This window comes from Phragmites australis, chromosome 18, assembly GCF_958298935.1.
Source record: "Phragmites australis chromosome 18, lpPhrAust1.1, whole genome shotgun sequence".
NCBI lineage: Eukaryota > Viridiplantae > Streptophyta > Magnoliopsida > Poales > Poaceae > Phragmites > Phragmites australis.
In genome coordinates, this window is record NC_084938.1 from 1743348 (window position 1) to 1770795 (window position 27448).

The 27448-nt window shown below is 41.2% G+C and overlaps 4 protein-coding genes across 8 annotated transcripts; all 4 read right to left on the bottom strand.

The window, feature by feature from the left end:
- Positions 1-624: 624 nt before the first annotated feature.
- On the bottom strand, positions 625-4738 carry LOC133899232 (WPP domain-associated protein-like). 5 transcript variants are annotated; one of them, XR_009906333.1, is made up of 6 exons: positions 4418-4585; positions 2339-4007; positions 2029-2155; positions 1902-1921; positions 1714-1815; positions 625-1173 (listed from the first exon to the last, which is right to left on the bottom strand). XR_009906333.1 is itself a non-coding variant. In XM_062340208.1 (5 exons), the coding sequence occupies exons 2-5, from the start codon at positions 3973-3975 to the stop codon at positions 1123-1125; spliced, it is 1917 nt and encodes a 638-aa protein (XP_062196192.1). In that variant the 5' UTR covers positions 3976-4007; positions 4617-4738; the 3' UTR covers positions 625-1122. The 5 variants fall into 5 exon arrangements, 3 of the variants coding, with proteins under 3 accessions (XP_062196192.1, XP_062196193.1, XP_062196191.1); XR_009906332.1 differs by lacking the exon at positions 1902-1921 and having other exon boundaries at positions 625-969; positions 1023-1173; positions 4418-4584; XM_062340208.1 differs by lacking the exons at positions 1902-1921; positions 4418-4585 and adding an exon at positions 4617-4738.
- A 2147-nt stretch (positions 4739-6885) lies between these two features.
- Positions 6886-10571, bottom strand: LOC133899621 (2-succinylbenzoate--CoA ligase, chloroplastic/peroxisomal). The gene is made up of 10 exons (XM_062340633.1): positions 10244-10571; positions 9907-9979; positions 9466-9634; positions 9255-9353; positions 9012-9109; positions 8635-8828; positions 8427-8554; positions 7776-8146; positions 7477-7685; positions 6886-7208 (listed from the first exon to the last, which is right to left on the bottom strand). Exons 1-10 carry the CDS (start codon positions 10441-10443, stop codon positions 7082-7084), a joined length of 1668 nt encoding a protein of 555 aa, XP_062196617.1. The 5' UTR covers positions 10444-10571; the 3' UTR covers positions 6886-7081.
- Positions 10572-14301: 3730 nt separating this feature from the next.
- LOC133899060 (large ribosomal subunit protein uL10-like) lies at positions 14302-17010 on the bottom strand. The gene is made up of 5 exons (XM_062339974.1): positions 16601-17010; positions 16449-16517; positions 15441-15539; positions 14969-15361; positions 14302-14602 (listed from the first exon to the last, which is right to left on the bottom strand). The coding sequence occupies exons 1-5, from the start codon at positions 16856-16858 to the stop codon at positions 14462-14464; spliced, it is 960 nt and encodes a 319-aa protein (XP_062195958.1). The 5' UTR covers positions 16859-17010; the 3' UTR covers positions 14302-14461.
- A 2302-nt stretch (positions 17011-19312) lies between these two features.
- On the bottom strand, positions 19313-24235 carry LOC133898864 (BTB/POZ domain-containing protein At1g30440-like). Its single transcript, XM_062339657.1, has 5 exons — positions 23781-24235; positions 23330-23689; positions 22125-22194; positions 20697-21923; positions 19313-20081 (listed from the first exon to the last, which is right to left on the bottom strand). Exons 2-5 carry the CDS (start codon positions 23386-23388, stop codon positions 19494-19496), a joined length of 1944 nt encoding a protein of 647 aa, XP_062195641.1. The 5' UTR covers positions 23389-23689; positions 23781-24235; the 3' UTR covers positions 19313-19493.
- Between the last annotated feature and the right edge of the window lie 3213 nt (positions 24236-27448).

Consider the following 27448-nt stretch of genomic DNA (forward strand, 5'->3'; position numbering starts at 1 on the left):
TGTTTTAGCCTTCTCAATTATTCTCTAAATATAAGTCATTTTCGAACTTCTATGCATTTTTTTCTCTTTTGTTCCCATCTTGCCCTTGTTTAATAAATGCTACCACTCTCACAAATGAATGAGTTATCTTTTCCAATGCAGGATAAATAAAGAGCAACAAAACGACCTACATTTGCGATCAAAGGGAATATTTGTTTAACTGAATCTGAGACGGTACGAGCAGATATAAGAGTTAAGATTATGATTAATTACCCGTATAAAGATGATTTTATAGTACTGACAAATGAATCAGTCTGCATAAATGGATGTAAAATCTACATCCATCGAGTCAGGCTACAAATGAAGCTCGAATACTCTTAGACCAAAATAATACCGTATATAATACCATATAATTACACCTATCTAGTAACTTAGTTGTCCGTTCGTCCATGCGATGAGGATAAAATGAATTCTGAATAGACTACACTACAACTACAATCATTTCAATGAATTCTGAATAGCCATGCCCGCTTTATGCAACGCATGACTGAAATTCTACCTGGAATTCAGTTTCACAACAGCATATAAGCTTCGTTTGTCATGTCAAATTTCAAAAACTGTCAACAACGCATGGAGGAGAGCAAATCAAAATAAAACCACGTCTTGGAACACATAAATGGCCTATCAGTTTATCATCATAGGCGGTCGGTGTACTACGCGAACCCCATACATTTTCAGCCACCGTTCAAGAAGAAAAGAACACCTGAAAACTCTTCAAACATCCACTCCACTACCACAATTGGTCATCCAAGTAGGTCACTGTTACAACAGATGACAACGCATGGCATCAAAAGCCAAATACAAGAACTAAAAACTACAGTTGGGTCATTTACAAAGTGGTCAAACGCTACCAAGACTACTGCCTATAAAAGGGAGCAAGCCACTCTGCAAAACCTAGTCCTTGAATTGACAAAAGAAGCTAACATACACCTACAAAAGTTATCTTAAAGCGCTAGAAATTGATAAAAGAAGCTAACATACACCTACAGAAGTTATCTTAAAGCGCTAGAAGCACGCTGTCAAGCGGAGAATACCAAGGTTATGGTTAACATTGACCAGCTGATATCAACGGGCAGAAGCATTTTACTTTGCCATGCTAATACGTTTCTTAATCATGTTCAACGTCTCCATAACCTGCGAGGAAGGGGTAATAGTATTAGTAAAGAACAGAAAGATTATAACTCGTAACGGTACAATAGAACAATGCAAATTAGGTGGATTACTTGCTAGTGATTATGGCATATTGGCAATCAACATACCATGGTACACTGATAGACAAGGCATGCACATATCTCTTTCATACCACAAAGCAAATCAATATTAGAGAAACAACTTAACAAGAATTTCATTGAAATTTCTGTTATCTGTGTGACTGTGTTAGGTTACTTAGTTCAGATTTTTGTATTGAAAGATTTAGAAAAAATGATGTGGTAACGATGAAAAATTAAATCCAATGACAACATCCAAATTTTGCAACTAGCAGGTCAAACTAGATAGGATAATAACTGCCACCAGTTTGTTCAATAGAAATAGCCAACAGGTAGTTCCACTGGCCATCACGAAGCAGTTTCTGGCCAAGATATTAGATAAAATATATGTAGGAGAAACAGAAACAGAAAATAAAGGAATCATGAGTCATGACAAAGTATGCTACAACATAGAAACGAAACTTACGCCAGTATAGTGTTGCAGGACTGGAGAATAATGGTCAAGTGCAATATAGATTTTCGCAAGAAAATCTGTTAAGGCCTCAACCTCATCACCAAGTAAATCCACCTGCACACCAAATAAATTTAATTAATTGTGTTTTTTATGCTCCAATTATCCTTACCCTATAAAGTAGCTAAATTGAGAAACTGAACCTCATTCCATCACTTCTTCCCTGCTTTTAGGGAGATATCCAGGTTATAACTTTGTCGCAGTGTGCAGGTTAAGGTTTGAAAAAGGTGAAGCTAAATCATTACTAGTTACAATTCACAAATACATTACCTCGAGTTCAGCTTTCTGAAGATTAGAGCCTCTTGTCTCGGATATCTCTTTGTATCGCAATGCCTTCTTTCTCAAAAGATTGCCTTCTTTCGCAAGGTGCATACATTGTTCTTTTAACAAACAAAACCTGTAAAAGAAAGCCATACTACCCTTTTTATTCACAGAACAATAGATAAATAGGTATATGTATCAAGAACTACAGAGCGAATGTAAGATCAAATAGTATGGTAAGACTGATAAAGACAAAACTAATAACCACTAAATCAGCTCATCTAAAAAATAATTTAAGGACAAGAGCAAATGCAGGCACCTTGATTCACTGTGCTTAACTTTATTAGCAACTATAGTTTGTTGATCTGTAACGAATTTTTCAAAATCTCTCATAGATTCAACAGCATGTTTCATGCATTCTTTGAACTCATTGTCTTTGGAAACGGCAGATGTTAATGTCTTCTCCTTTTCTTCAATGACAGTATGTAGAACTTGATTTTGTTTCTCCAACTCCTTTAGAGAGTCTGAAATGGTTCTAAATCTATCATTCAACTCACTCAAAGTGACATCATTGTGTTGAACATGTTGCTGAGCATGCTCCAACCTGCCCATAATGATATCAAACTCCCTGCTCTTTTCAGATATGTACAAATCTTGCTTTCCCACTTTGTCTCTTAGGAAATCAAGTTCATGGCACAGTGAATCCACACGAGCTTCCATTGCCTCCAATCCAATCTGTGACACAAATTCCTCCTTTTGCCTCACTACTTCAATGAAGGAATCCACAACTAGATTCAGTTTGTCAATGTTCTGTTTCAGTAGAGATTCAGCTTCAGCACAGCCCTCTTCTTCATTGTTCTTTAACAACGAAGAATTAATGTTTGACACTGCTTCCGCAATAGCCTCTTTCTGAATGATTGAGCAAACTTCCTGCTTCATATTAAGCTCCGGCTCATAACCATGCAATCCTATTTTTCTTTCACTAACAAACTCTTTTACGACAATCTTTTCTATCTCTTCTCTAATGAAGGCTGCAATGTTGGCATCTTCAATATCAGCTTCAAGGCTTATAATATGCTTTGCATGATCTGACTCTACAGATGCACCACCTTGTAGCTGCCGGGTATCAGAATCTAATACATTGCTCTTGTCTTGTGGGCAAGGAAATGCATCTGACTTGATGCGAACGATAGTTCTTTTATTCTCCAAGAGGAGCACATCCAACTTCGAGACGACTTCACTAATCTTCTTCCTCATTTGCTCAAGTTCTTTGTTGTTTCGTAAATGCCAAGGGTTAGGTCCTTCATTCCTTAGGAGTTTGCGCTTTAGTTCGAATATCTCTTCGGTCTGCTGTTGCACAGTTGAATCATGCTGTATTTTCATCTGATTCATTGCTTTATTAAAATGGGCTATCACTTCATCCTTATCCATGTGCTTCAGAACTGCCGGGTCACTGAAAACTTCTTGGGAGGCTTTAGAACCATTTTCCTTTGCTATACCATCTCTGGAGGATTGTTCCTTGCCCCTCTGCTTACCCATATCTTCTGAACTTTCAGAGTTATGCTGTGATCCCGAAAGCCCCCATTCAGAATTCAAGAGTGACCTTGAAATGGAATCAAGCTGTTCGCGAAGATAATAGAATTCATCATATCTTTTGTCCCGCCCCTCAGGTAAACTTAAGCTGCTATTTTCTAGTTGCTGCAGCTTCTGGTTCAGCAATGATATCTCTGCATCCTTGACACAGATCTTCTGAGCCACATCTTGTTCTACATCACTCAGAATTCCCTTGATGACAGCACTAGTCACAACTCTTGAAACATGAAGCCCAGTATTTACTTCGTCCCAGAAAGAATCCATATCATCAAGGAACAGAACGTCTTCATTGGAAGAAGGCTCAATCTGAACTGCGGTACTTCCATTGGCATCATCAGGTGACACATCCGTGGTCTCTGCCATGTCTATCTGAGTGTGAGCTTGGAGTTACACCACTGTAAAAATGGAAATACACAAAATGGAATATCCCGATTATAATTAAGATCAGGTCGCTAGTTTTCTCAGCAAATTCATTAAACATTTATTCCTCGGCTGCATACTCACATGTATTAAATAAACCACATCTAATGGTCTTTGAGCAAAATCAGACAAAAAGCTTACAAATTTCTGGTATCAACTAAGAAAAATGCTCAGTTATTAATGGCATGGGGGGAACACCTGAGTAATGCTAACCATGATAGGGCCATGAACTAGGTCCAAAGACTAAGAGCAGGAAAAGGTCAGGTTCAGGTTAGCCAAGCTGAATTAGCCAATTAGGTGAACAAAACAAAATAAGCAACAAACCAACATAACCAAATCGAATACCAATCCCCAAGATTAAGTCCCAATGGAGGTATACACTAACCTATGATGCTCAAACCAATGGGAAGAGATGAAACAAGCCCGAAAAAATTATTAACCGCCACCATCACCAAGGACAGAGCTCTGAGCTCCATCCACTGAATTCATAGACAACAAACGGGCAGCAAAATAAACGGAAAATCCCGAAATTACAACCGTGGAAAGGAGGCAAGAAGATGTTGCGATGATGAATCATGCTGTACCTTTCCTTTCTTGCTTGCCGCAGTAACTGGCGCCGGTGGGACTGGGGAGAAAGCGAAAGTAGCCGCCTTTCTCCTACTGCTCCATCCTTTCTCCCCACCGCCGTTGCGTACTGCGTGCTGCGGTGGTGCTGGGCAGGGCAGCTGGACGCTGATAGTGCCTCCACGCGTTTGCAGCCCGGCCCATCATTTTGGACTGAATGCTCTGACAGCCCAAAAGCACTTCAAATTCGTTTGGCCCGACTGGTCACGCTCCGGCGCGAGCGCGCGGCCATTTTTTTATTTTTTTATTTCGAAAATAAAAATTTGTAAAACTAGAGGTGCGTTTCAAACAAATGCAAAATTAGACTATTGTTGCCCGTTGGAAGGGTGTCATACTTTTAACCGGGGATAGGATAAAAGAAAAAAAATGGTGCCCTTCCAACATATGTAGATTAAAAATAAAAAATATTACGTTATATTACTCTCAAAATTCAAAGTATTATTAAAATAGTCATAAAAATATATATTGTAGAGGATACTATGATCTAGCTCTGAAAAAATTTAAATATGATATATACAATAAAATTTATCTTTTTTTCTCATTGTAAAAGTAATTATTTAAGTTTTTTTTAAGAATAGATTATATATCCTCTGCAACATATTTAAAAAAAAATTATGACTATTTTAATAGTATTTTGAATTTTGAGAGTAATAGGACGTGATGTTTTTTATTTTATAACATGTCGCTTATTGGAAGTCTAAAAATTATTTTCGAAATATAAAAATAAAAAAGCTCACCACACGGCAATGAGACTATTTTTATTAATATATTTTAATTTTTCAATATTTATAAAAATGTATAATTATTTTAATATTACTTATCTAAACTATCGTTACTATAAAAGAACAATCACAAAATGTTACCTATCCAACCCAACAGGCGATACATTGCGTCGACCAGTATAACAACTCTATGATGTGACGTAATAATACCTTCCCCGTTAAAATAGCGACATCTCGACGATTCCGCGACATCTTGTACGTCTTGTCACGGCCTCCATCCAAACAAAAGCACTGCACTGAACGAGGAAAAAAAATAAAGGCAACGAAGGTTTGACCGGTCACAGTTGCTAGGAGTAGTATTAGCAGCTACTCTCACCCTACTGGATATCGATTATCACGCCGACGTAACTTCTTGTCAACCGTCCGTGAGCATGTGACACTTTCTGTCGCTCTCCCATATGTTTATGTTGCTCTTCTAACTGAAAATAATAAAGGTATTGTTTTTGGGTTGAACCACATCTTGATGTGTACGTTATATCGATTAGAGAATTTTTTTATTAAATAACATATTGATATAGATGTCATTATCAGTTAGAGCATTTAATTTCTAGTTATTATATTATGTTTTTTATAAGTTGTCACTCGTTAAATAGACAATATCTTACTATCGTTAGTCTAACAGGTGATAGTAGTTTAGATATACAATATTTTAAAATAGTTATGTATTTTTTTAATATTATATATATATATAATAAATGAAGGGTTTTTTTAAGGCCTTGCGTGGGGACGTCTAATACATCTTAGCCAAAAATCGGGCTGTGTTGTCATGCGCGGAGGCCTTGCGCAGGGCCCGTAGAGTCGTTTGTCACGTCGGGTGCCATGTGATTTAGTAGATTTGTTTTGTACTAATTAAATATTTTAAATTACCATAAATATTGCATATGATATTCGTTTTTAATTCTGTTTGCACAATTATATTTATGACATAAAAAACAACACAACGATATTCATATTGCATATGTTCTAAAGATATTTTTTATACAGCATAAATTGTTACACAATCTTTATATAAGTTACTATCATATATACAATATAAATTGTTACACTATTCCATTAGAAACTTGATTCTTCATGTAAGTTGATACTCATGTTCAACAGCAACAGTGCGCTCTCTTGTTCCCGTGCGTGACGCCCAGTTTGGACACGTGGCAACAGGAGGAGGAGGGGGTCGTGCGATCAATCTACGTGCGACCGGTCGCGGGATATCCCGTTCCGTTTTGTTAACTCTGGAAGTGGAAGACATCTTCCCCTCAAAAAATTTTTTTTTAATGTATTCCATGTTGATGTTCTGAATTCAATGAAACTTGTCATTAACCAAGTTGTTCCTTTTTTGTCAAAGTTTATGAATTTTTTTTGTTTCACTGTGAAGATGAGCAATCCGTGTCACGGATCACCTGAAATCATTTCAGATTTGTGATGAAACAAGGTTGCAAAATTTATTCAGCAGTGCCAAGAAAGACGTTATTTTAGTTGCCAAAGAAGGAACTCACATCCCAAAACTTCACAACCGGTACAAGTTCACATGAAAGCACCTACAGGTCAATGATCAACCACAGGAGAGACCTCGAAGAGAGGCAAAAAGCTGTGACCATTCAGTCTTTCAAGGGAATTACAAGCAGAGATGAACTGATCCGGGCCTGAAACTACAAGTTGCTGGGTAGTTGCATTGTTGCTAAGATTTCCCTCTTCAACTCCTCTCTTTTGATTTTGCCGGTGGTGGTCACTGGAAATGGTCTCCTCCACTGATAATATGACCTTGGTATCTTGAATCTGTTAAAGAGAAAATTGAGCACGATGCTTGTCATAGTCATATTCCACTAGTACCCTTTTTAAACGTAGATAATTCTTTGCCAGCAACCATGATCTCACTGATAAACTAAAATCTACTATCATATTGATTCAAATTTTTGGACCATGTGATATTTGCTTCTTGGTAGCATAGAAACGCATCAGCTTTTCTAGTTCAGGCCTAATCAGAAATGTCTGAGAATTTGACTCCGAAATGTTATGTTCTTGAAGAAGCATTTAAGAAGATCACCTGCTCAAATTTTTCAGCCTGCAATGGTCTTGAAGTATCTGAGCAGATACCTCTTTGCCTTCTCTTTGATGCTCATCCCTTGCATCAACCCACTTCCAGCCATCCCTGATGCTAACACAGGCAATAACTTTCTCCCCAAGACGACTATCCGGTACACCGATTACCACAACTTGAGCTACTCCCGGGTGCTGATAAAGCACCGACTCTACCTGAACAATGTCAGGTGTTATTGTATCAATCATTTTTATAATTAAAGATCGAAGAACACAACAAATTTGCACTAGCTATGGAATAATTACCTCTTCCGGGAAAACATTTTCACCTCCACTTTTGATGCGACCCTTCTGACGGCCCATGAGCCATAGATTACCAGCTTTGTCCATCCATCCAGTGTCGCCGGTGTCAAGCCACCCGTTCCGAACAGAATCCGATGAATCTACCTTGTTGTTCATCCAGTACCCAACCATCGTATGCAAGCCTCTCGTTAAGATGCTCCCAGTTGGTGAAGAACTATTGTTATTATCATTCATGCCAATGCGTATCTCGATGTGAGGTGCTGGTTTGCCAACACAAACGCCCCCACAATAGCTTCCTGGTTGGTTCTTGTGTTCTTGAAGTTTTGGTTTGTTGAGAGCCATGAATGTCAGAGATGAGCATGCCTCAGTCATCCCTGTTGAAAATAAGCTATAAAATTCAGTAGGTACCTTTCCAAAGTGTCTAACTCCGTAGGAATCGGTGAGAAGAGCATCGATAGAAACGTGAAAGAGTTAGCAACATGGTTTTAGTCTTTTAGAGTTCATATTAAGATAAACATTCATCTGTTCAGTAATGTTCCAGTTGTCAGAGATTTTATTGTTCATGAGTATTAAATTGCTCCTCATTATAAGCAATTCTACACAAATCGCAAGTAGGGGAAGTGGAATACAGTGGTAACCGGTAAGAACATATACCATAAGCTGAGAAAATAGCAGCATGAGGAAATAACTGAGAAGCTCCAGTTATCAGGTCATCTGACAATCCGCCGCCACCATTGAGAATCTTAGTCACTGTAATCCCACAGTCTGATATCTTCGCTTTTCTGATTGAGAATACACCTAAAGTTATTTAGTCACAGAAAAATTGTGCATTCCTAAACTTTACTCTAGCACTACCGCGTACCCAGCATAAGACAGTAGATCAGCCATGATCGCAGGAACAGTAATGAAAGAAGTCACTCCATGTTCCCGGATAGCGTCAAAAGCTGATTTGGCATCAAATTTCGGCATCAGAACATGGCAACCTCCTGCCATCAGGATGGCCATGCATGAGGATATCCCTCCGATATGGCACAGAGGGGCTGTATGCAGGTAGACCTGCAGACCAACAAAGGCATTTCAGTTCATACAACTTCTGTTTCTTCTGAAATAAATGAATGAAATTCTATCTACATGACATAAAACTTCCTTTCGTAATTTATCGAAGTTATCAATTACATCTACAAGCCAATGCTATTTTCAGGGGAAAGATGTAGCAGTACTTGGATCCTGAAAGCATACATCATCCTCACCGTAGCCAACAATGGCGATTTTCGCAAGGGACTGTATGATCAAAGATGTATGGCTTATTGCTACACCCTTTGGTCGTCCAGTAGTCCCTGAATCAAAATAGCTTATGGTATCAATTATCAACCCAAGTTTCAGAATATGCATAAAAGGTGCGGGGTAGACTCTGAACTGCAAATAATTGAGCACATATTGAAGTGAAAAATCAGCATACATTTTGGAGGAGGGCTCATTTACCAGATGTGAAGCACATTAAAGCAACATCCCTTGGAGCCGACACGGGCTCTATAGCTGTAGTTCCTCTCACACTCCTCCTGATGTGATCAACAGATACAACTGAAATAGTTGAACACAGAACATTTATAAATCCTAGATGCTGCATTATCTCTGTTAAACTTCATGCTGATCATTCAAACTGAAGCAGGTCTCAGCTCCAGCCAAATCTTACAATTTGCAGCATGGCCGGTACTGCAAGGGCCCCCCAGGATGAGGTAGAGACTAATGGATGAGAAATTCTTGCTCCCCACCAGCTGACGTGCCCACGAGCTGTAACTGTCGTCGAAGATGAACACCGATGGTTGCACGAGCTCCAGCGCCTGTGTTGCCTCGTCAAAGCTCTGGCTCATAAGAAAGATAACATCTTACATTCTTGCGAATCACAACATACACAGGAAACTATGAGCTACTGAAACTGAAAGTGTTGAGTTCCACTGAAACCGACGTGAAAGCGAGAATTGCCAGAGCAAATGATTGAAATTTGAAACCATGGTCTCGCATGGAAGTTTTGAAACCATATATATATATATATTTAGGTCTTATTACGTTCTTGGAAAAAAAATTGATTTTCAGGTCTTGTTGATTCTTCAATCCGAGGTAAGAGGAATCATACCCAACGGTAGTTGAGAGGGGCGACGATTGCTCCGACGTATGTGATGGCCAGGAACAGCTCTATGTACTCAATGCTGCAGATCAGAAAGGACTCCATGGTTTATTTTTTTCGAAAAAAAAAATAAGGAGCCAAAGATGCATCTGACTATGGCCATTTTAATGGAAGAAAGCAGATATTTTTTGTTGTTGTGAGGTGTTGTCATGCTGTTTGGCTTAAAGGGAGCAAGAAATGGAGGAGAGAAAAAAAAATGGACGGAGGCCAGAGCAGACAGACAGGGGAGGCAGGCAGGAGAAGCCAAGAACGAGCCGTGCTCCTACCGCTCCAGCTCCGCACGTACCTGTTGAAGGCGACGACGGCGGCGACGTCGCCCGGACGGACCCCGCGCTCCGCGAGCCCGGCGGCCAGCCTCCGCACCCCGTCAACGAGTTCCGCGCCGGACAGCCGGCGACGGCCGGACAGGGCGACGGTGGCGGTGCCGCGGCAGGCGAGGATCCTGCCGAGGCAGTGCGCGATGTGGCCCTGGCAGCACCGTGCCATCGCCGACGGCGTCTCCCTCCCTCGACCGCACGCAAGCGCCTGGGGCCTAGTATGAAATTCCGACGCGGCTTTCGAGGGCGGCAAGAAGAGTGAAGCTGGCTCGAGACGGCATCGGATAGGACGCAATCCGGGTAAAAGGGATTTGGCTCCCTCAGATAAGATAACAAAATTTCTATTGCTTTGCTGTTTCGCTACTTACTACGCAGAGCGTATAATTTGGCACCAGTTGAGACAGTTGGCGTATAATTCGATTTGTATCATGGAATTACGCGCAATACAAGGTGAATCATCGCCGAAGTCAAATTCAAAATTTAATGCACATAAATAAATATTTAATTTAACCTCGAAATCAGTTCGGACAAACAACTATCATGTCAATAAAATGATGTAAAAAATATCTGACAATATGATTGTCCTCAAATTTTAACAGTACCAACTAAGCAACAATGCGAAGCTATTATCAAAAGAATCAAGTCAATTAGATTTCTAATTACAAATTATGAATTTGGATAGATCAAACCAAAACAAATCGAGATAATCAAAAGATCCATTAAAAATCAACACAAACAACGAAAATAGAAAGCACGAAGAAGGAATGGAATCAACTCATCAATTTACAAAATTTCATCTTCATTACATGGATGAGCTCACAATATATATACATCTCCAAAGCATCACTACAAAATTCTCCACGGAATCCTAACCCTGGATGAGTTTCACCCATTTTTCTAAAAGAAAAACTCATGTTCGGTCCCTCTCAATCTCCTGTGTTGCCTTCGTCGGTTCTGTCGCGCCTCACACAACTACACAAGGCCGGCCGCACACACCCGCCTGCCTGGGCCGAGCTCCTCCCTGGGCCGCTCGCCCGCCTGGCCGTGCGACTCCACGCGCCAGCACGCGACTAGGTCTTGACCGCACGTCTGCCACCGTGGGCCACCGAGCGCCGTCTGGCCCGACCACTCTGATCTGAGCCACGCTACCACCAGCGCCCATCTCCCCAAAACAAATTTTAATACTTTTTTATATTTTCAAAACTACGCATCTATTTAAAAATTATAAGAAATAGGTTATCGTCGTCTGTTTATCGGGCGAGAATAAGATGTTGCCTGATGAACGAGGAGACCTTGTGGGTCTTGATACTCAGAGAATGTCTCGCTCATTCAGCGGACAAGAACTTCATATCACCTACTGAACGGACGACATCATTATATCGTTCATTCACCAGGTGATGTGTTTGTAAATTAATTCAATTTCTGCCATAACAGATATGGTTTGGCAAAAAATATTTGTTGTGTAAATAGTTGTCCAAACAGTTTCACAGAGTGGTTCATTTTTCTTTAATTTATCCTTAATTTTGGTTCGTTGTAATTTTGCCGATATTTTCTTATTTAGTTGATGTAAAATTGCGTGAGAATTTTTTTAGTGAAGTAATGTTGGAAAGATACAAAATTAAATTTGTTGAACAATAGTAGTCATGAAGTACAATTATGATATAATCTGACACATATGTTACATATGTTGATCAACATTATATAGGACATGGAGTTTTTCGTCGCTACACGAAAGAAACCCTAACTATAAAGAGATAATGACAACAAACGTTGACATATACATTATTATGTCTAAAGACTAACCTAATTGGGTATCACTGCTAAACCTAACATACCTTTAAGAAATAAAAATAGTCTGGGTTACAATGGATGTTCCACCAAGTGCACCTAAAATATTTGGCCTTCATGAAGATATCAGGGTCTACCGTCTTAGTGTGATGGGCACTCTCCCGCTTCATTTCTATCTCAGCTTCGCGTGCTTCGGCCGCGACACACTCCTTCACTGTTTTCTTCATGTGCTCCTTCTCTTAACGATTCAGTCGTAGTTCCTTCAGTTGTTGCTCATATTCCCAGTATTCGTAAATTTGCCTCCTCCACCGCATGCTTATGGTGAGCCGTACTGCCAAATGGCTGGGTTGGCTGCGTTGCCGACATACGTGCTGCGGTTGTCGGGTTCAGTATGCCGGTGCATGTCTTCTCACACGAGGTGCTGCACGTGTATGCTGAGCCTGGTCTTTAGACGCATGAGTAGCCACCATCTGTGAAGTGTGTTTGTGTTGAGATATCAGTGTGTATTGTTAGTTATAGAATATTATTAAAAAAAATAGAAGAGAATATAGATGTGTTGTTAGAGCGGTGGAGCAATATGAAAAATAAATCTTTATAGATAGTAATCCATACGAATTTATAGAGAATAAAATACAAATATACTCTTAACACGTAATAAATACATCACAAGAGACATCTGTCTTGTTTCACACATCTGTAGCAATAGTTGTCCTTGAAGATTGTATGGATGTATCACTCCTCTCCTCATTACCAGAAATCCTAGGTGGCAACAGTTGTCCTCGATGCTCGTATGGCTGTATCACTATTAGCCCAATGTCAGAGATATAGGCTCTGCAGTTGATGTAAAACCCAATGTCAGATAAAGCATTTTCAGTGTTAGCTGCAGTAAAATGGTACTCCCTCCTCTAAAAAAAGATGGTACTCCCTCTAGACTCAAATATAAGCCCATTTAATCTTCCTTCTATTGCACCAAATATAAGTTCATGAACACCTTTGATGCACATATTTGCTTCATTCTTTCATGCCTGCCACTACTTAAATACATCCTAATCATTGCAATAAGCTTGCTACAGTCTTAACTCTAAGAGTAAATTTCACAAAATTACATATACTTTGATAAAATTATCATAAAAATACAAATTTAAATAATAGTTTTACAAAACTACATATTTAGTGTTATTTTATTATAAAGCTATATATTTAAGCAATAATTTCACAAAACTATAGATTTAATACCAATTTTATCGTAAAACTACAGATTTTAGAGGAGTTGTTACTATTCCCATTACCATGATGACCGGACCCCGCTTACAGTCTCACAGCAGCTGGCAGCTCATGAAACGGATCGTCCAGGAGTTAATATGACTATAAGCAGAGCTCATTCGTCAGGTTAATACGATAGAATCTATAGTTTTACGATAAAATTAATATTAAATTTATAGTTTTATGAAATTATTGTTTAGATTTATAATTTTGTAATTTATGATAATTTTACGAAAGTATATAATTTCATGAGCTGACAAACTACTGTAAGACTGCGAGAGAGGTCGGTCATCATGGTAACGAGGCTAAAAATAGCTCATCTAAAATCTGTAATTTTACAATAAAATTGATACTAAATCTGTAGCTTTGTGAAATTATTACTTAAATATATAGTTTTACAATAATTTTGCTAAAAATCTAAAGTTTTTTATAAAATTAATACTAAATTTGTAATTTTGTGAAACTATTATTTAAATCTATAGTTTTACAATAAATTTATCAAAATATTTGTAATTTTGCGAAAATTACTTAAACTCTAACCATAACTGACGGGCAATAATATTGAGGACGGAGAAGCATATACAACATGTTAAGTATACCTCAACATCATCTACACGCATAGAACTTGGCGCAGGACATATTTGAAATATGGATATTTTAAAACCTGTTAACTCCATCAGGAATCTGGGAAAAGGAAAGACTCCGGCATTCAAAACAAAGCTGCTTCCTAAATCGTGTAACCGTATTGCCCTTAAATCACCCATCCGTTTGATGTGTGAAGGCAGAGTTTAAAATTATTCACCAGGCAACAACAAAAGTTCCGAGGCAGGAAACAAGCAACGTCGTGCGTTCCTATGCAACACCACAATATTGGATAGCATGAACAGCAAAGACCGACCAGGCGAAAAAGGGGCCGATCCTCCAATGATTTTGCGCTCAAGAGCTTCCACAGCAAAAAAAAACAGACATGCAGAGATAACACAAGTGCTTAACATAACGATAACATTGTCGATTACACACTAAGGCCAGCATAGTTGTTGTCTAGCAAAAAAAAAAAATTGATAAGCTAAATAAGGTAAAAGTACGGTGTCCATGAAGTAAAGCCAAAACTTGCAGCTTGACGATACAAAGCTCGCCTAGTCGAACAGGCTGAAGCCCAAGTCATCATCGGACTCGTCAGCAGGCTCTTCCTTCTCCTCTTCCTTGGGGGCGGCAGCAGAGGCAGCGCTAGAGTCTGCAGCAGCAACCGGGGCAGCAACTGCAAACTTGCTGGGGTCCTGGCAGCGCAACAGCCACAAAGACATGTGAGAAACTTGACGAGCAACCCAGAAACAAGATTTTCTGAAACACCATAGGTTCACTTTGCACAAGTATACATCAAATATAATGCTACAGAATTCAAGGCTAATCCTAATTGTGACGGGCAAAACAGGTAATGGCTAATATAGATGGATAACCTACAATTAGCCATTTTCATACTAGTGTTTCTATGTGCAAGACAAAACAAAGATGGCATGTTGCAGTTCAGTAACACGACATACTTCTCTTCTTGAAAACCAGAAAGCACAACAGAACTATGCACAGGTTCTAGTTTCTCACACAATTTGAATAGGAAAAGTATAAAACAGAAACAAGAGGATTACCTTCAGGTACTCCTTGATCTTGTCAGCATGCGGGTACGAGTAATCCGTCTCCACAGCAACAGCAAGCACGTTCTTGTACCCATTGATGAACATGTGGGGCGCAGCAGCAAGGGTTGGGTATGAAAGCGCAAGGGAAAGAGAGGCGACCATAGAAACACCAGTGGCAAACTTCTCAACCAGGTCTTCCTCAGTCAGGTCGAGCACCTCAGGGCTGAAGACCGACCCACCGTCATAGACATTGGTGATCACAAGACCGTACGAGAACGGGCGGATACCCAACTTGGCAAGCAGGGCGGACTCGGATGAGCCCACCTTGTCACCCTTCTTAATCAGCTCCACAGGGGTGATAATTTCCACAGTACCCTTGTTAATCTTGGTGGGGATGTTAAGCACCTGATGCAAGATAGCGGGTGTGAGAAGTTGTGATTTTGTGCTTAACTGTTACAGAGATGTATTGTCATCCAATACTCACCTGGAAGAAAGAGGTCTGGGAGGGATCCAGGCCAGTGTTACCAGGGGAGACAACGACATCAATAGGGGCGACCAGCCCAACACGAGCAGGAGCCCCAACCTGTTTTATGGCAAGAACATAATCAGAATCGTTCGATATTACAAGAGTAGTGTCCTAGATAAAATACAGATGTTCAAAATAAGCTGTCTGAACAACAATACAGAATAGAATATAGAAAAAAACTACAGCTACATGGAAGTGTTGCAGTTCCTATACTTGAACTGAATATCTTCAAACTTGAAATGAAATAATTAACAACATACAACAAAACTAGGTAAGGAATTACTTCAATACATGAACTAGAATCTGACTAAAGACATGCTCCTACTTGAAATTCAATAAGAAAGAGGTGACAATTCAATATGAATCTAGACCTATCTAGGCATTGATTCACAAACACTATTGCATTAGCAACAACAATTGTATACAGCTTACAAAACAAATGGCTTTTGAGTAACAAAGATTAGCATCTTACAACTAACAAGTTTCAGGATATTATTGTGAATCTAGATCCCCAAAATAATATCCTTACAGCACAAAAACAGAAACAAGCATCCAGCAAAATTCAACACAGGAATCATAGAGCCCAATAGCTCTTTTCACGATTCCCTCACAAACAATAATATAATATGCAATCGTGTAACTTAGTTACAGGCAGACACAGAAGGAATTATAAACATCATAACGTTAAACTATGTGCAGATCATGAAAATAGAAGCTAGCATGCCTTTACTTCAAATTTAATTGCAAATCCCAATGTTACAGCCTGATAGCACGATGTGAATTTAGACAAACCGTGTGGCATTGTTCTACAAGCATTGCACACAAGCGACAGGAATTGCATACAGAACAATCAAATTTTATGCAGTTTCAGTACCATCCAAACCAAATTCATAACAACACAATTCACAATCTACCAAAAAATAGCTGCATTGACAAGTAACCAAGAGATGCAGAATTACAATATACCTTGTACTTGGCGACCTCCTCGCGGACCTCCTTGAGGTCACCCTTGGTGAAGATGAGTCCAACGTTACCCTACAAATCCACAGCACCCAAATAATCACTCGACGGGAACACTAACGACAATACAGCGAGATCAGATTGGCCGAGGGTCCTACCACGAGGAGCGGCATGAGCTCGTAGAAGTCCTTGTTGCCCGTCTTCTCGGCGTGCACCTTGATGCAGCGCCTGATGAGCGTGTTCTTCCCCATGAGCACGACGGAGTCGCCGCGGAGGCCCCTGCGGATCTCCTGGAGCTGCTTGGAGCCGACGTTGTCGGCGACGGCGATGAGCACCTTGGTGTACTCGTCCAGCAGCTGGCACAGCTTGCGGTCGTACGCCTGCTTCTTCTCCGCCTTGGTCCGCTTGATCGCCATTGCTGACAAAAACCCTAGCTAGCTAGAAGGAGCGGAGATCTGTGCGCGGGTGGAGGCGAGGATAAGGAGGAGGACGAGGACCAGGCCCTGGCGGAGGAGTCGCAAGGCGAGGCGGACGGCTGGCGGCGGCGGCGTCGCTTTAACCTAGGGCTTGGAGGGAGCAGGGGCGAGGCTTATATAGAGAAGCCGGGGTGTGAGGGTTTCTACGGAGATGGGCCTGTTGGGTTTCTCGTGGAAATGGTCCTGTTTGGGCTTTTCTTCATTTCTTTCCTCCTCAGCAATGGGCTTTTTTCCCTCTTCTTTTTTTCAGAAAATCAGGATCGCTTACGGAACTCTTCTTTTTTTTTAGTTTACTACTCGTGCGTTATAATACTACTACTACAACAACAACAACAAAGCCTTTCAGTCCCAGACAAGTTAGAGTAGGCTAGAGATGAAACCTATAAGATCTTGTAAGTCTAGTCATGACTCTGGCACTTGGATAGCTAACTTCCACGCACCCCTGTCCATGGCTAGTTCTTTGGTGATATTCCAGTCTTTCAGATCCCTCTTTACAGACTCTTCCCATGTCAAGTTTAGTCTACCTCGACCTTTCTTAACATTATCTACACGCTTTATTCTTCCGCTATGTACAGGCGCTTCTGAGGGCCTGCGTTGTATATGCCTAAACCATCTCAAACGATGTTGGATAAGCTTCTCTTCAATTGGTGCTACACCAACTCTATCACGTATGTCATCATTCCGAACCCGATCCTTTCTTGTGTGGCCACACATCCATCTCAGCATGCGCATCTCTGCTACACTCAACCGTTGGACATGTCGCCTTTTAGTTGGCCAACATTCTGCGCCATACAACATCGCAGGTCTAATTGCCGTCCTATAGAACCTGACTTTTAGCTTCTGTGGTACTCTCTTGTCGCAGAGGACGCCGGAAGCTTGGCGCCACTTCATCCATCCGGCTTTGATTCGATGGCTCACATCTTCATCGATTTCACCATCCTTCTGCAGCATCGACCCCAAATATCGAAAGGTATCCTTCTGAGGTATCACCTGCCCGTCAAGGCAAACCTCATCCTCCTCGTGCCTAGTAGTACTAAAATCGCACCTCATGTACTCAGTTTTAGTTCTACTAAGCCTAAAACCCTTTCGACTCCAAGGTCTGTCTCCACAGCTCCAACTTTCCATTTACCCCCGTCCGACTATCGTCGACTAGCACCACATCGTCTGCAAAGAGCATACACCATGGGATATCACCTTGTATATCCCTTGTGACCTCATCCATCACCAAAGCAAAAAGATAAGGGCTCAAAGCTGACCCTTGGTGTAGTCCTATTCTAATTGGAAAATCATTGGTGTCACCATCGCTTGTCCGAACACTTGTCACAACATTATCGTACATATTCTTGATAAGGGTAATATACTTTGTTGGGACTTTGTGCTTCTCTAAGGTCCACCACATAACATTCCGCGGTATCTTATCGTAGGCCTTCTCTAAGTCAATGAACACCATATGCAAGTCCTTCTTTTGCTCCCTGTATCTCTCCATAAGTTGTCGTACCAAGAAGATAGCTTCCATGGTCGACCTCCCAGGCATGAAACCAAACTGATTTTTGGTCACGCTTGTCATTCTTCGTAAGCGGTGTTCAATGACTTTCTTCCATAGCTTCATCGTATGGCTCATCAGCATAATCCCACGGTAATTAGTACAACTTTGAACATCCCCCTTATTCTTGAAGATTGGTACTAATATACTCCGCCTCCATTCTTCGGGCATCTTGTTTGCCCAAAAAATGAGGTTGAAAAACTTAGTTAGCTATACAATTACTATGTCTCCAAGGCATCTCCACACCTCAATAGGGATACCATCAGGGCCCATTGCCTTGCCTCCTTTTATCCTTTTTAAAGCCTCCTTGACCTTAAACTCCTGAATCCTTCGTACAAAACGCCTGTTGACATCATCAAAGGAGTCGTCCAGCTCAATGAAAGAGCTTTCACCTCCTCCATTGAACAGCTGGTGCGTTATAATAAATATACAAATATTACACACAGTAATAATAAATATAAACTCGAGATATAGAGATATGAATATGCTATAGAAACGCTACCGAACGAATACAGTAGGAGCGATATCGTAGTTTGATTTCAGATAGGATTAAAAAAAAGAGATAGTCCGCTAATTTTCCTTTTAATTTTTTATTTATTTTTATTAATAAAATATGTCTCATATCCATAGCCAGTAATAAGACGAGAAGATTGAAAGACGATGATGGATAATAAAAGTGAGTAAATTATTTAAATTTTAGATGGGAAGAGGGTAAGAATAGAGACAGAACACTTGCTGCGAATTGATAAGAGCCTATGCCAATTCAAGTAGCCTATGTCTTATGGCTGCACCTTGTGAAATGCAGGCCTGGAATCACAAGATTACCAATCCATTTCAGAGAGTCCGAAAGATGTTAATAACTCAGTAAGACTGCATTATCACTCGACAAATGTCAAAAACTTATAACCAGATCGATATTGAGTTCCTCCTGGGTGGATGTATGCAAAAACATCTAGCAAAGTTGACAGACACATCATCGAAACATTATACCGAGTTGCTGATCGGAGAGAGTCTAGGACTTGGGCTGATCATCTATGACAGGTTTTTCTTGCGCCGTCTGAGCTTCAGCTGCGGCGTGTCGCCACTGCCACTGCCAGCCTTCACCACGGCCAGCTTGTCCTCGCTCGCCGCCGCCTCCGTCATTGTCATTGTCGTGGCCGGAGCAGCCTCCTTGGTGCTGCAAATTTGCGGCCTCACGGCGAGGGGGAAGGGGAACCTGCTCTTGCCGGCACTCCGGCTGCGGCCCAGCCGCTCGATGTCCTCCCTCATGGCGGAGCACTCCTTCTCCAGCTCGGCCACCCGCTGCTTCATGCTGTCCATGCCTTCCCGCAGCGTCTGGTTCTCCCTGGCGCCCAGGGGCCAGCCGGCAGCACGGTGGTGCTCGCCGGAGATGGGCAGGCCGAGCTGCCTGGAGCCGCCCTCGAGGGGCTCAGACACCATGAGGCATTCGGCGATGGAGCTCCGCAACTGAAGTTGCTCGAAGAAGAGCACCTGCACGATGACACGGAGCGGGAGCCGCTCGTTCTGGGCCGCGTGGGTGCAGGCCTCCAGGGAGAGCTTCTGGCAGTCCATCACTCGGCAGAGCTCTTCCTTCTCTGATTCCGACAGGTGAGGATGCGTCTACGTACAAAATCAAAGTGAATTATGAACAATTAAACATCAACGAGATCAAATTGACGCAAGAAGATGACACATCAAAATATTACTAATTATATATAGCTAGCTTGACAGCTTCATCGATGCAGATGGAAAACTAGTAGCAGTCAACATGAATGCAAGTATCAGCAATACAAAGCGCTAAGCAATTTTTAGATACATGCAAGCTAAAGCAATGTCCTAGGTACAACGAAAAATGCAATGACAATATCATAATATGACTGGTGATAACATAATAGTTATATATAGTCGATCAATGGGACACACAACAGTATGAGTAAGCACCATCTTGGATTCTTGGTGCCACAAAGCTAATAGATTAATTGAACCTATACAATTAGTTCGACAGAGAAGGGCTTCCGGAACTGTGGAGAGTGAGAACAGCTATCCACCAAATTCTTTTAAAAGCAATGATACTAATATTGAAGGATATGAAAGAACTGAGAAACACATATACATACAGTACATGGATTGAAAACAATAATTAACACGCTTTGTTTCCTCAAGAATGTGAGAATGTTCACATACAAGAGTATTACTGTGTTCACGAAAAGAAAGAGCAGAAATAAAATAGTATACCTTGAGATATATGTCAATAGCACGATAAAGTCCGTCATCTATTGGACGGGCATAATCTGGTATAGCAGCAGCCAAAGACCGGAACTTTGGCAGCTTCAAGTACGCGTCTGGTGCAACTTCAGCTAGGTAACCATCAATCAACTTAGAAACCACAGTAATCGGCATTAAAGATGGTGAAGCTAACATTTGCCCATCTTCACCAAGGCCAGGGGAAGTCCCACCAGTTTCTTGATCCATTGCCAGAAAATGGTCAACAATCCTCTGGACACAGTCCACATCATAGAGTGTTTCTACAGACACAGAGATGTTTGGTATCAAAAGATCCTCCAGAGTGGCCTTGTCAAGCTGCATACCTATCCGCCTCTCCAAGTTGGATACACATGAGGAGCTAGCTTTCAGGATGATTGCTGTGCGCAGAAGGCCAAACAGTAGCTTGCAAGATGTGACGCCCCTTTGAAAAGGTAGCAGTCTATCAATCTCCTCAAGAAGATACTTCTGTTCCTCTTCAGAAGGGATGGCTGTTAAAGTTGTCATTGAAAGACAGTTGCTGACATCACTGATGCTTTTACGCCGATTCAAACCAGGCAAACGCCTTTTGGCATAATGGTTAAGGGATCCAACGATAATGTCCTGACTGATGCCCCGATATTCCATGGCTGAAATGAGCTTTTTGTATAACGGAAGGCTTAAAGATGAGACATCATCGTACCACCAATCTGGGCTGCTATTTCTTGGCCTTGCTCCTGTGCTAATACCATTCCACAAGAGGCTTCCTCCAGGACTCTGCATGGGACCTCCATACTGGGCTACTGGCCAGCCAAATAAATCCGGATCACTACATGATTTAGTTGCAATCGAGTCGACACACCTCTTTACAATTTGCAATCTTTCAGCAATATCAAGGACGTCGTCACAAGTTTGAAGGGCCTTGATCGTGTCTTTCCAGCTCCTGAAGACTGTTTGGGTAAGGAAGTTCTCTGTCTGAGGAATCAAATTCCCCTCGGCCATCTCTTCTGTCATTTTGAGATAATCAGCAGCACAACGAAGGTGTACAACATTGGAGGAAGTCATTTCAAACTTTACACCATAGCAGAACTTAGCAGCTAGTTCAAAAGCCTTGGCTCCCCCAGGAATATCAGATAGATCAATGACACAACTATCTTCTCCCTTATCGATTTTCTCTCTGATACGCCTCTCCAAAAGACCACTCTTTGATAATAGAGGAAACTGCACATATAAGTATGAATTGCATGTTAGTTCGTTTACAGATATGTACGTCTCCTTTTTCCTCTCCAAAGCACAGTAAGTATATTTGGTACCAGAGTTAGCCCCCCAATTCAAAGAAAAGAGTAAACCAGTTGCATAATACCAACGCAAAATGGTGGGAAACAGAGGAACTTGTATGAATCATTCTTGTGAAAACTTTACCATGTGGAGATGGAACGACTGCTCCCCAACTACCACAGTTATATCACTGGGAAGACCAGACGTGCAATACCTGCATAATGAACATACCTATTATCAGTAAGCTTCTCCTTTCAACAACTCAATTTCTAGTAAAAGAACTTCAGATTTTACCAAGATTAGTCGGCTATTTTAGAGAGAGAGAGAGAGAGAGAGAGAGAGAGAGAGAGAGAGAGGGAGAAAAGAACTTCGGATTTTACCAATAGAGGGCTAAAAACATCTAAAAATATGGTTGATCAATTTTTATACATCAGTACAAATATTCTGTTCTAAGTAAGAGATTTGTCCACCGAAAGATAGTCCTTAAAGGCTTAGGCCTTGCACTAGCTACTACAAAAAGTTATCTCAAGTAGCAGACTTGCAGTAGTGTATTTACATACTGCAGGACCAGTATCTGGCACAGAGTGCTCACTATAACTGTGGTGAGAATGCAGCTCGCTAAGGAATAAATTTGGTCATTTAGTGATCACCATGTGTGCCATTAAAAGTATGAACATATACGAGCCCCAAAAGTCAAGGAAAATAATAATGCACATGAAAGGGGACATCTCTGTAAATACTAAATCTAGGACAAGATTTCTCCACTGTACACATCTGATATACCCAGCAATGCCTTCACCCTAATAACTTCCAAAGCAGTACTACAAAATGTAGGCCTCCACAAATAGGTCAAGTTGTGCATAATATAATGCATCGAAATGACAATCTTAGCGTATGTATACTAACAGGCAAAATATAGTACATTAACAGGCTGTCTTTTGCAGATTGGTAGCAAGGCCGTCCAGAAAGGTGTATCAGCTAAAAACAAACTAAAAAGTCGCAGCCTTATAGCTGGCTCCCATTTCTTGATTAGATCCCTCCATCCATCAGAAATTGGTTAGCATATTATAATCAGAGCCCCAGATGAAGCCAACAACAAGAGGTTTGGAAGTGGATGCACCGTTGCTTCTGTATGCATGCATGGCACCTTCCATTATGCCTAATAGCATATATTATAGTAGTCTATGGGGTGGTACTATAATAATTGCATCAACAAGTAAGTCAATTAAGCATAACACAAATTAGAAGGTGAGCCAACTTTTAGAGGGTAGAACTGCCTAAAAATGCATAATTGTGCAGATTAGGCGTGACAAGGCAACATGGTGGGTAAAGCGTGGAGCTGTGCGTACCATTCTTGTCCTTGCTTCCTGAACACATCAGCTCTCGATCCCAGCTTCAGGCAGGCCATCTCGGAGCAGCTGCTTCCAAGGCCAAGGACGATTGAGAGAACACTACATCAATGAGCCGTTCGGTTCCTTCAGATCAAAGGCTGGAAGATTCCAGCTTTTCTGCACGCGCTTGAACCAAACCCTCAAGAAACTTCTTCTTTTTTGAAGAAAAAAACACAACTTTCCCCCACAAAAAGAGACTCAATCCAGTCGAGAGGCCTTGGAGGAGTGAAGAACAGGGATCATCAGAAGGCGACGCTGAAGATCCGCCAGATTACACGGAATAGCCACACGAAGTTGCACATCTACAGGCAAGAGCTCCTGATCCACAAAAACCACTGAAAACTTCGGAAATTTGCACGCAAAAAAGAAACCTTTCGGAAGGGAACGAGAGGGGGAGTAAAACTAGTACCTGAACCCCAGGGATTTCTTCAGACCATCTCCGTCCCAAGAACCCCGTCCCCTTACAAGCCCTCGCCGCCGGCGTTAATTCACCCGCCAAGATCCAAACTTTACGCGGGAAACCAAGAACCCGGCGGCCCCTAAACCCCACTCAGAGTAAGGAGAAGAAGGAAGCCCCTGGAGCCAAGAAGAACCCGTGATGGATGCTGTGGGTGAGGAGAAGAGAATTAGGGGAGGGAGAGCGAGGCCTTCCTTTTGCTTAGGAAGAGGAGAGGATCCCGGATGGGTACTATGAATGGAATGTTCTGGCAGGAGGAGCATCCAAGAACATTCTCTGCTATGGCCGTGGTGTGGTATGGACTTCACGGTTTTCTATGGGGAGAAAGGACAGGGGAGGGGGATGGAATGGAATGGAATGGAAGGAGGGAGGGAGCAGGCGAAGAGGGTGGATCCGCCTGACCCTGAGAGGAATGGGAACAGCGGCAGAGAGGGGCAGGTCAGGTGCGGGTGGGCCCGGTGCCAGCAGGCCCAGTCCACTTTGTCTCTGTCCTCTCTCTTTATTTTGGATTCTCTCCTCTGCGCCTCTTCATCCATTGACAGCCGGACAGCCGGAGAAGATGAAAGCCTTGTTTGGTTTAGGCTTGTCACGTATAAGGTTACTCTGCACCTCTTAATCACGAAGGAATTTTTATTTCTTTCAGTATTTTAATGATTTTTTTCGTTATGAAGGAATTTTTAAGGTTATTTTTTTAGTACGAGATTCTATCTTTTTTTACTTCGTAATTTTTCTCAAAGTAAAATTATTGGAGATAAAAAAAATAAAGAGAATGGAAACGGAGAAACGAATCAGAAAAGAAACGAAATAAATGGAGTATAGTTTGAGATGGTCTAAGGTCATACATTTTATATTTTTAGGTAATGGTTCGATAGATTGTTATAATTATGGTAAGTAACATTTTGGTAGTCCTTTGATTTACATGTTATATATTTAGTTTTTTTACTAGTTTTTTTTACTAATTTTAGTATATTTGTGGTTAAGAATTTATTAATAATGTTTTTATGGCAAGTCACGCTTGACTGAAACATGATAAACTTATGTGTGAACTAAACAGGCGAAGAAGAGACTTGGAGTGATCAGTTGTTGCCTGGTGTTTTGCTGCAGGTATTTCTTGTGGGCCAGCGATTAGGTCTAGATGTCCTCCGCTTTTACAAGTCAACTTGATTCTAAACTTGAAATGTTTGGAATGCACGAGTTTATTGGGATTTTGCAGGAATTTCATAGGAACCGTTCGGTTCCTGTACCAGCCAGGAAATTTCCCTGCATCTTAAGGCCGTTGGAATTAAGGGAAATTGCAGGTTTTCTAAGGACGAAATCCGGTAGAAAAAACAAGGTCTTTCGGATATAATGGAGGAACAGTTTCGCAAAAAAAAAAAAAGGATCTGTTTCATATAGCTTCAGCACTATAAATTTTAAATATAGGATTTTCTAACTCTAAGAATTTACAGAGCTAAAGCTAGGTACATATAGAGGTGAAAACATAGATAATAAATCACGTCTCGTTTTGATCCGTTTCTTATAAATTTCTAGCCGTTTTTAGAATTTCGGGACTTATGCGGAAATGGAACTAGAGTGGTTTTGTTGTTTCTCTAACCGTATTGTTGGTATCCTGTTTTTAATTAGGAATTTTTTATTTTTATAATTGAGATCAAACTTCATATATCACGATGTAGCTTACATGTCAAACCTGACCGATCAGCCCAAACATCACTCGTATTTCAAACCTCACTCAGACCCCCGTGCCCTAGTCTTAGACGGTTGCTGACCTACCGCTGTTGTTCAAGCTCTTGCGTCTGCATCGTCTCTAACTCTAGTCTTTGTGTGACTGTATGTTATGTCGATTACTCAAGTTATGGCATAGTGGCTATTTTTCAGTAGAGACTTATGTCATTACATGATCTATGTATATATGTTATGAATTATTTTTATTAGTGTAAATTAATTATGTATCGTGTCGATGTTTAAAGTTATGGTTCTACAGGTTGTTGGTGTTATCGGTTTGAATTATCAATTTCCGATAGATATCAATGTGTTTTTTTTCAGATTGGTTCGTTTTCAATATCCCAACAGTCCCGAGTCCGTACCTGTTTTCGATTCCATTTTCAAGAGAAAATATAAAAATAAAAAAGTTTGAGAGTTTTTTCGATCGTTTTCATCTTTTTTTCATCCTTAGTATACGAGGTTGTTTAAGTGAGCTATTTTATTTTTATTTTAAATTAAAACTATAGTTTTAACTTATTTTATTTCAACTTGCAACCTCAGAATCCGAAGTAAATCTCTGTGTTGGAGTCTCGCTAAACGAGGCCATAATGGAGGAGCCGGGTTTCATGGGAAGTGCCACTGTAATCATCATAGGAGGTGCCGAGGTGGAGTTACAGTACTTGATACTGATTAAGCTACTGTTACTCGCTGAGTGCACTGATTGATTCGTACCAGTAGCCTTTTGACGCAAAAAGATCTCGACAGGGGCGTGTCGTCGTGTCACTGTGCGCTGCGCCCGAGCCGAGCCGCGCATGATTTGATCAGCTCCCATGCCATGGCATGCAGCCGACAAGTGCCTTTCGCCCTTTCGTTGCCTTGCCTTGTGTCTGAAGGCAAGAAGCTAGAGATTTTACGGTACTAGCCATGCAGTCGCCACCTCGCCGGTGGGTCCGTCGGCGGCCGGAGGTCCAGAGCGACTAGATTGTGACCCCTCCCTCCCCTCTGCCTCGGGCGGTGGTGCCCTCGAGGCCGGCGCGCGACGGACAGATTCCGTTCGGCGCTTCAGCCGGCGGCGGCGACGTGGAGCCCACACCGGCCGGCGAACCGACCTCCTGTGCCACCGCGAAGCTCTCTCTTTTTTTTTCCCGGCGAGCCAGCGGACCTATCGCCGGAGAGACAGTTGTTTATGGGCTCCGGAGAAGAAAATTTTATAAAATCTGATTTTTTAGATAAACATGTTTCTGGTATGATATGTATTTCTTATTCTTTCTTCTCCTAGCTGTCGAATCAATAAAAAAACTATATAAATTAGGATCTCGCAAGAATCTTTTACGTAGTCACGCATGGAGTCGTCGAGTTGACCTCAGGCCGGCCGGCGTCGCAACTCGCATGGCGTCCCGCGCCAGGGCAGCTGCCTGCGGAGTCCTGACCGATGGGTCGTGGAACCTTTCACGTCGGCACGTTGCCAAAACTCGACGTGCAGTGACCTTTTTTCTTAACTATTTGTTTGGGACATTGAGAATGTGGGATGACCATCATCACAACCCATCTAAAACTACAATACATTTCCATCGTTCAACCCAATGCAGGTGCTTAGCGAAACAAAACTGCTTTCCCTTGCCACACAGGACATCAGGTTACTTTTTTTTTTTAACTTCATCTGATCCAAATAAAAGTCCATTAGAATATTAACATAGTTTCCAATATGATACTTTTGCTAGTAATTTTTATAAAGATATATCATTTCAAATAATAAGAGTTATATATTACAAAATTACTTTTCATGATAAATCTAGTTACATGAGACGTATGTTGTCAATATATATGATGTTTCAACTATTGATGGTTAAAATGATAAATGTTTAACTTAGGATAAACCAAAATACACTTGTATTTAGGATCAGAGGTAGTAGTATCCT

Excerpts from the sequence above, each read along its gene's own strand:
- LOC133899232 (XM_062340208.1), bottom strand. The coding sequence starts at position 3,975 with ATGGCAGAGACCACGGATGTGTCACCTGATGATGCCAATGGAAGTACC. Across the intron at positions 2,156-2,338 it reads GTTAAGCACAGTGAATCAAG|GTTTTGTTTGTTAAAAGAAC; the intron begins GTGCCTGCATTT and ends TTTCTTTTACAG. Across the intron at positions 1,816-2,028 it reads TTCAGAAAGCTGAACTCGAG|GTGGATTTACTTGGTGATGA; the intron begins GTAATGTATTTG and ends TTTGGTGTGCAG.
- LOC133899621 (XM_062340633.1), bottom strand. The coding sequence starts at position 10,443 with ATGGCACGGTGCTGCCAGGGCCACATCGCGCACTGCCTCGGCAGGATC. Across the intron at positions 9,980-10,243 it reads GCCGTCGTCGCCTTCAACAG|CATTGAGTACATAGAGCTGT; the intron begins GTACGTGCGGAG and ends TCTGATCTGCAG. Across the intron at positions 8,829-9,011 it reads TTGGCTACGGTGAGGATGAT|GTCTACCTGCATACAGCCCC; the intron begins GTATGCTTTCAG and ends GTTGGTCTGCAG.
- LOC133899060 (XM_062339974.1), bottom strand. The coding sequence starts at position 16,858 with ATGGCGATCAAGCGGACCAAGGCGGAGAAGAAGCAGGCGTACGACCGC. Across the intron at positions 15,362-15,440 it reads CCCAGACCTCTTTCTTCCAG|GTGCTTAACATCCCCACCAA; the intron begins GTGAGTATTGGA and ends ATCTTGCATCAG. Across the intron at positions 14,603-14,968 it reads AGATCAAGGAGTACCTGAAG|GACCCCAGCAAGTTTGCAGT; the intron begins GTAATCCTCTTG and ends TTGCGCTGCCAG.
- LOC133898864 (XM_062339657.1), bottom strand. The coding sequence starts at position 23,388 with ATGGCCTGCCTGAAGCTGGGATCGAGAGCTGATGTGTTCAGGAAGCAA. Across the intron at positions 22,195-23,329 it reads AGGAAGCAAGGACAAGAATG|GTATTGCACGTCTGGTCTTC; the intron begins GTACGCACAGCT and ends TTCATTATGCAG. Across the intron at positions 21,924-22,124 it reads AGTCGTTCCATCTCCACATG|TTTCCTCTATTATCAAAGAG; the intron begins GTAAAGTTTTCA and ends TTATATGTGCAG.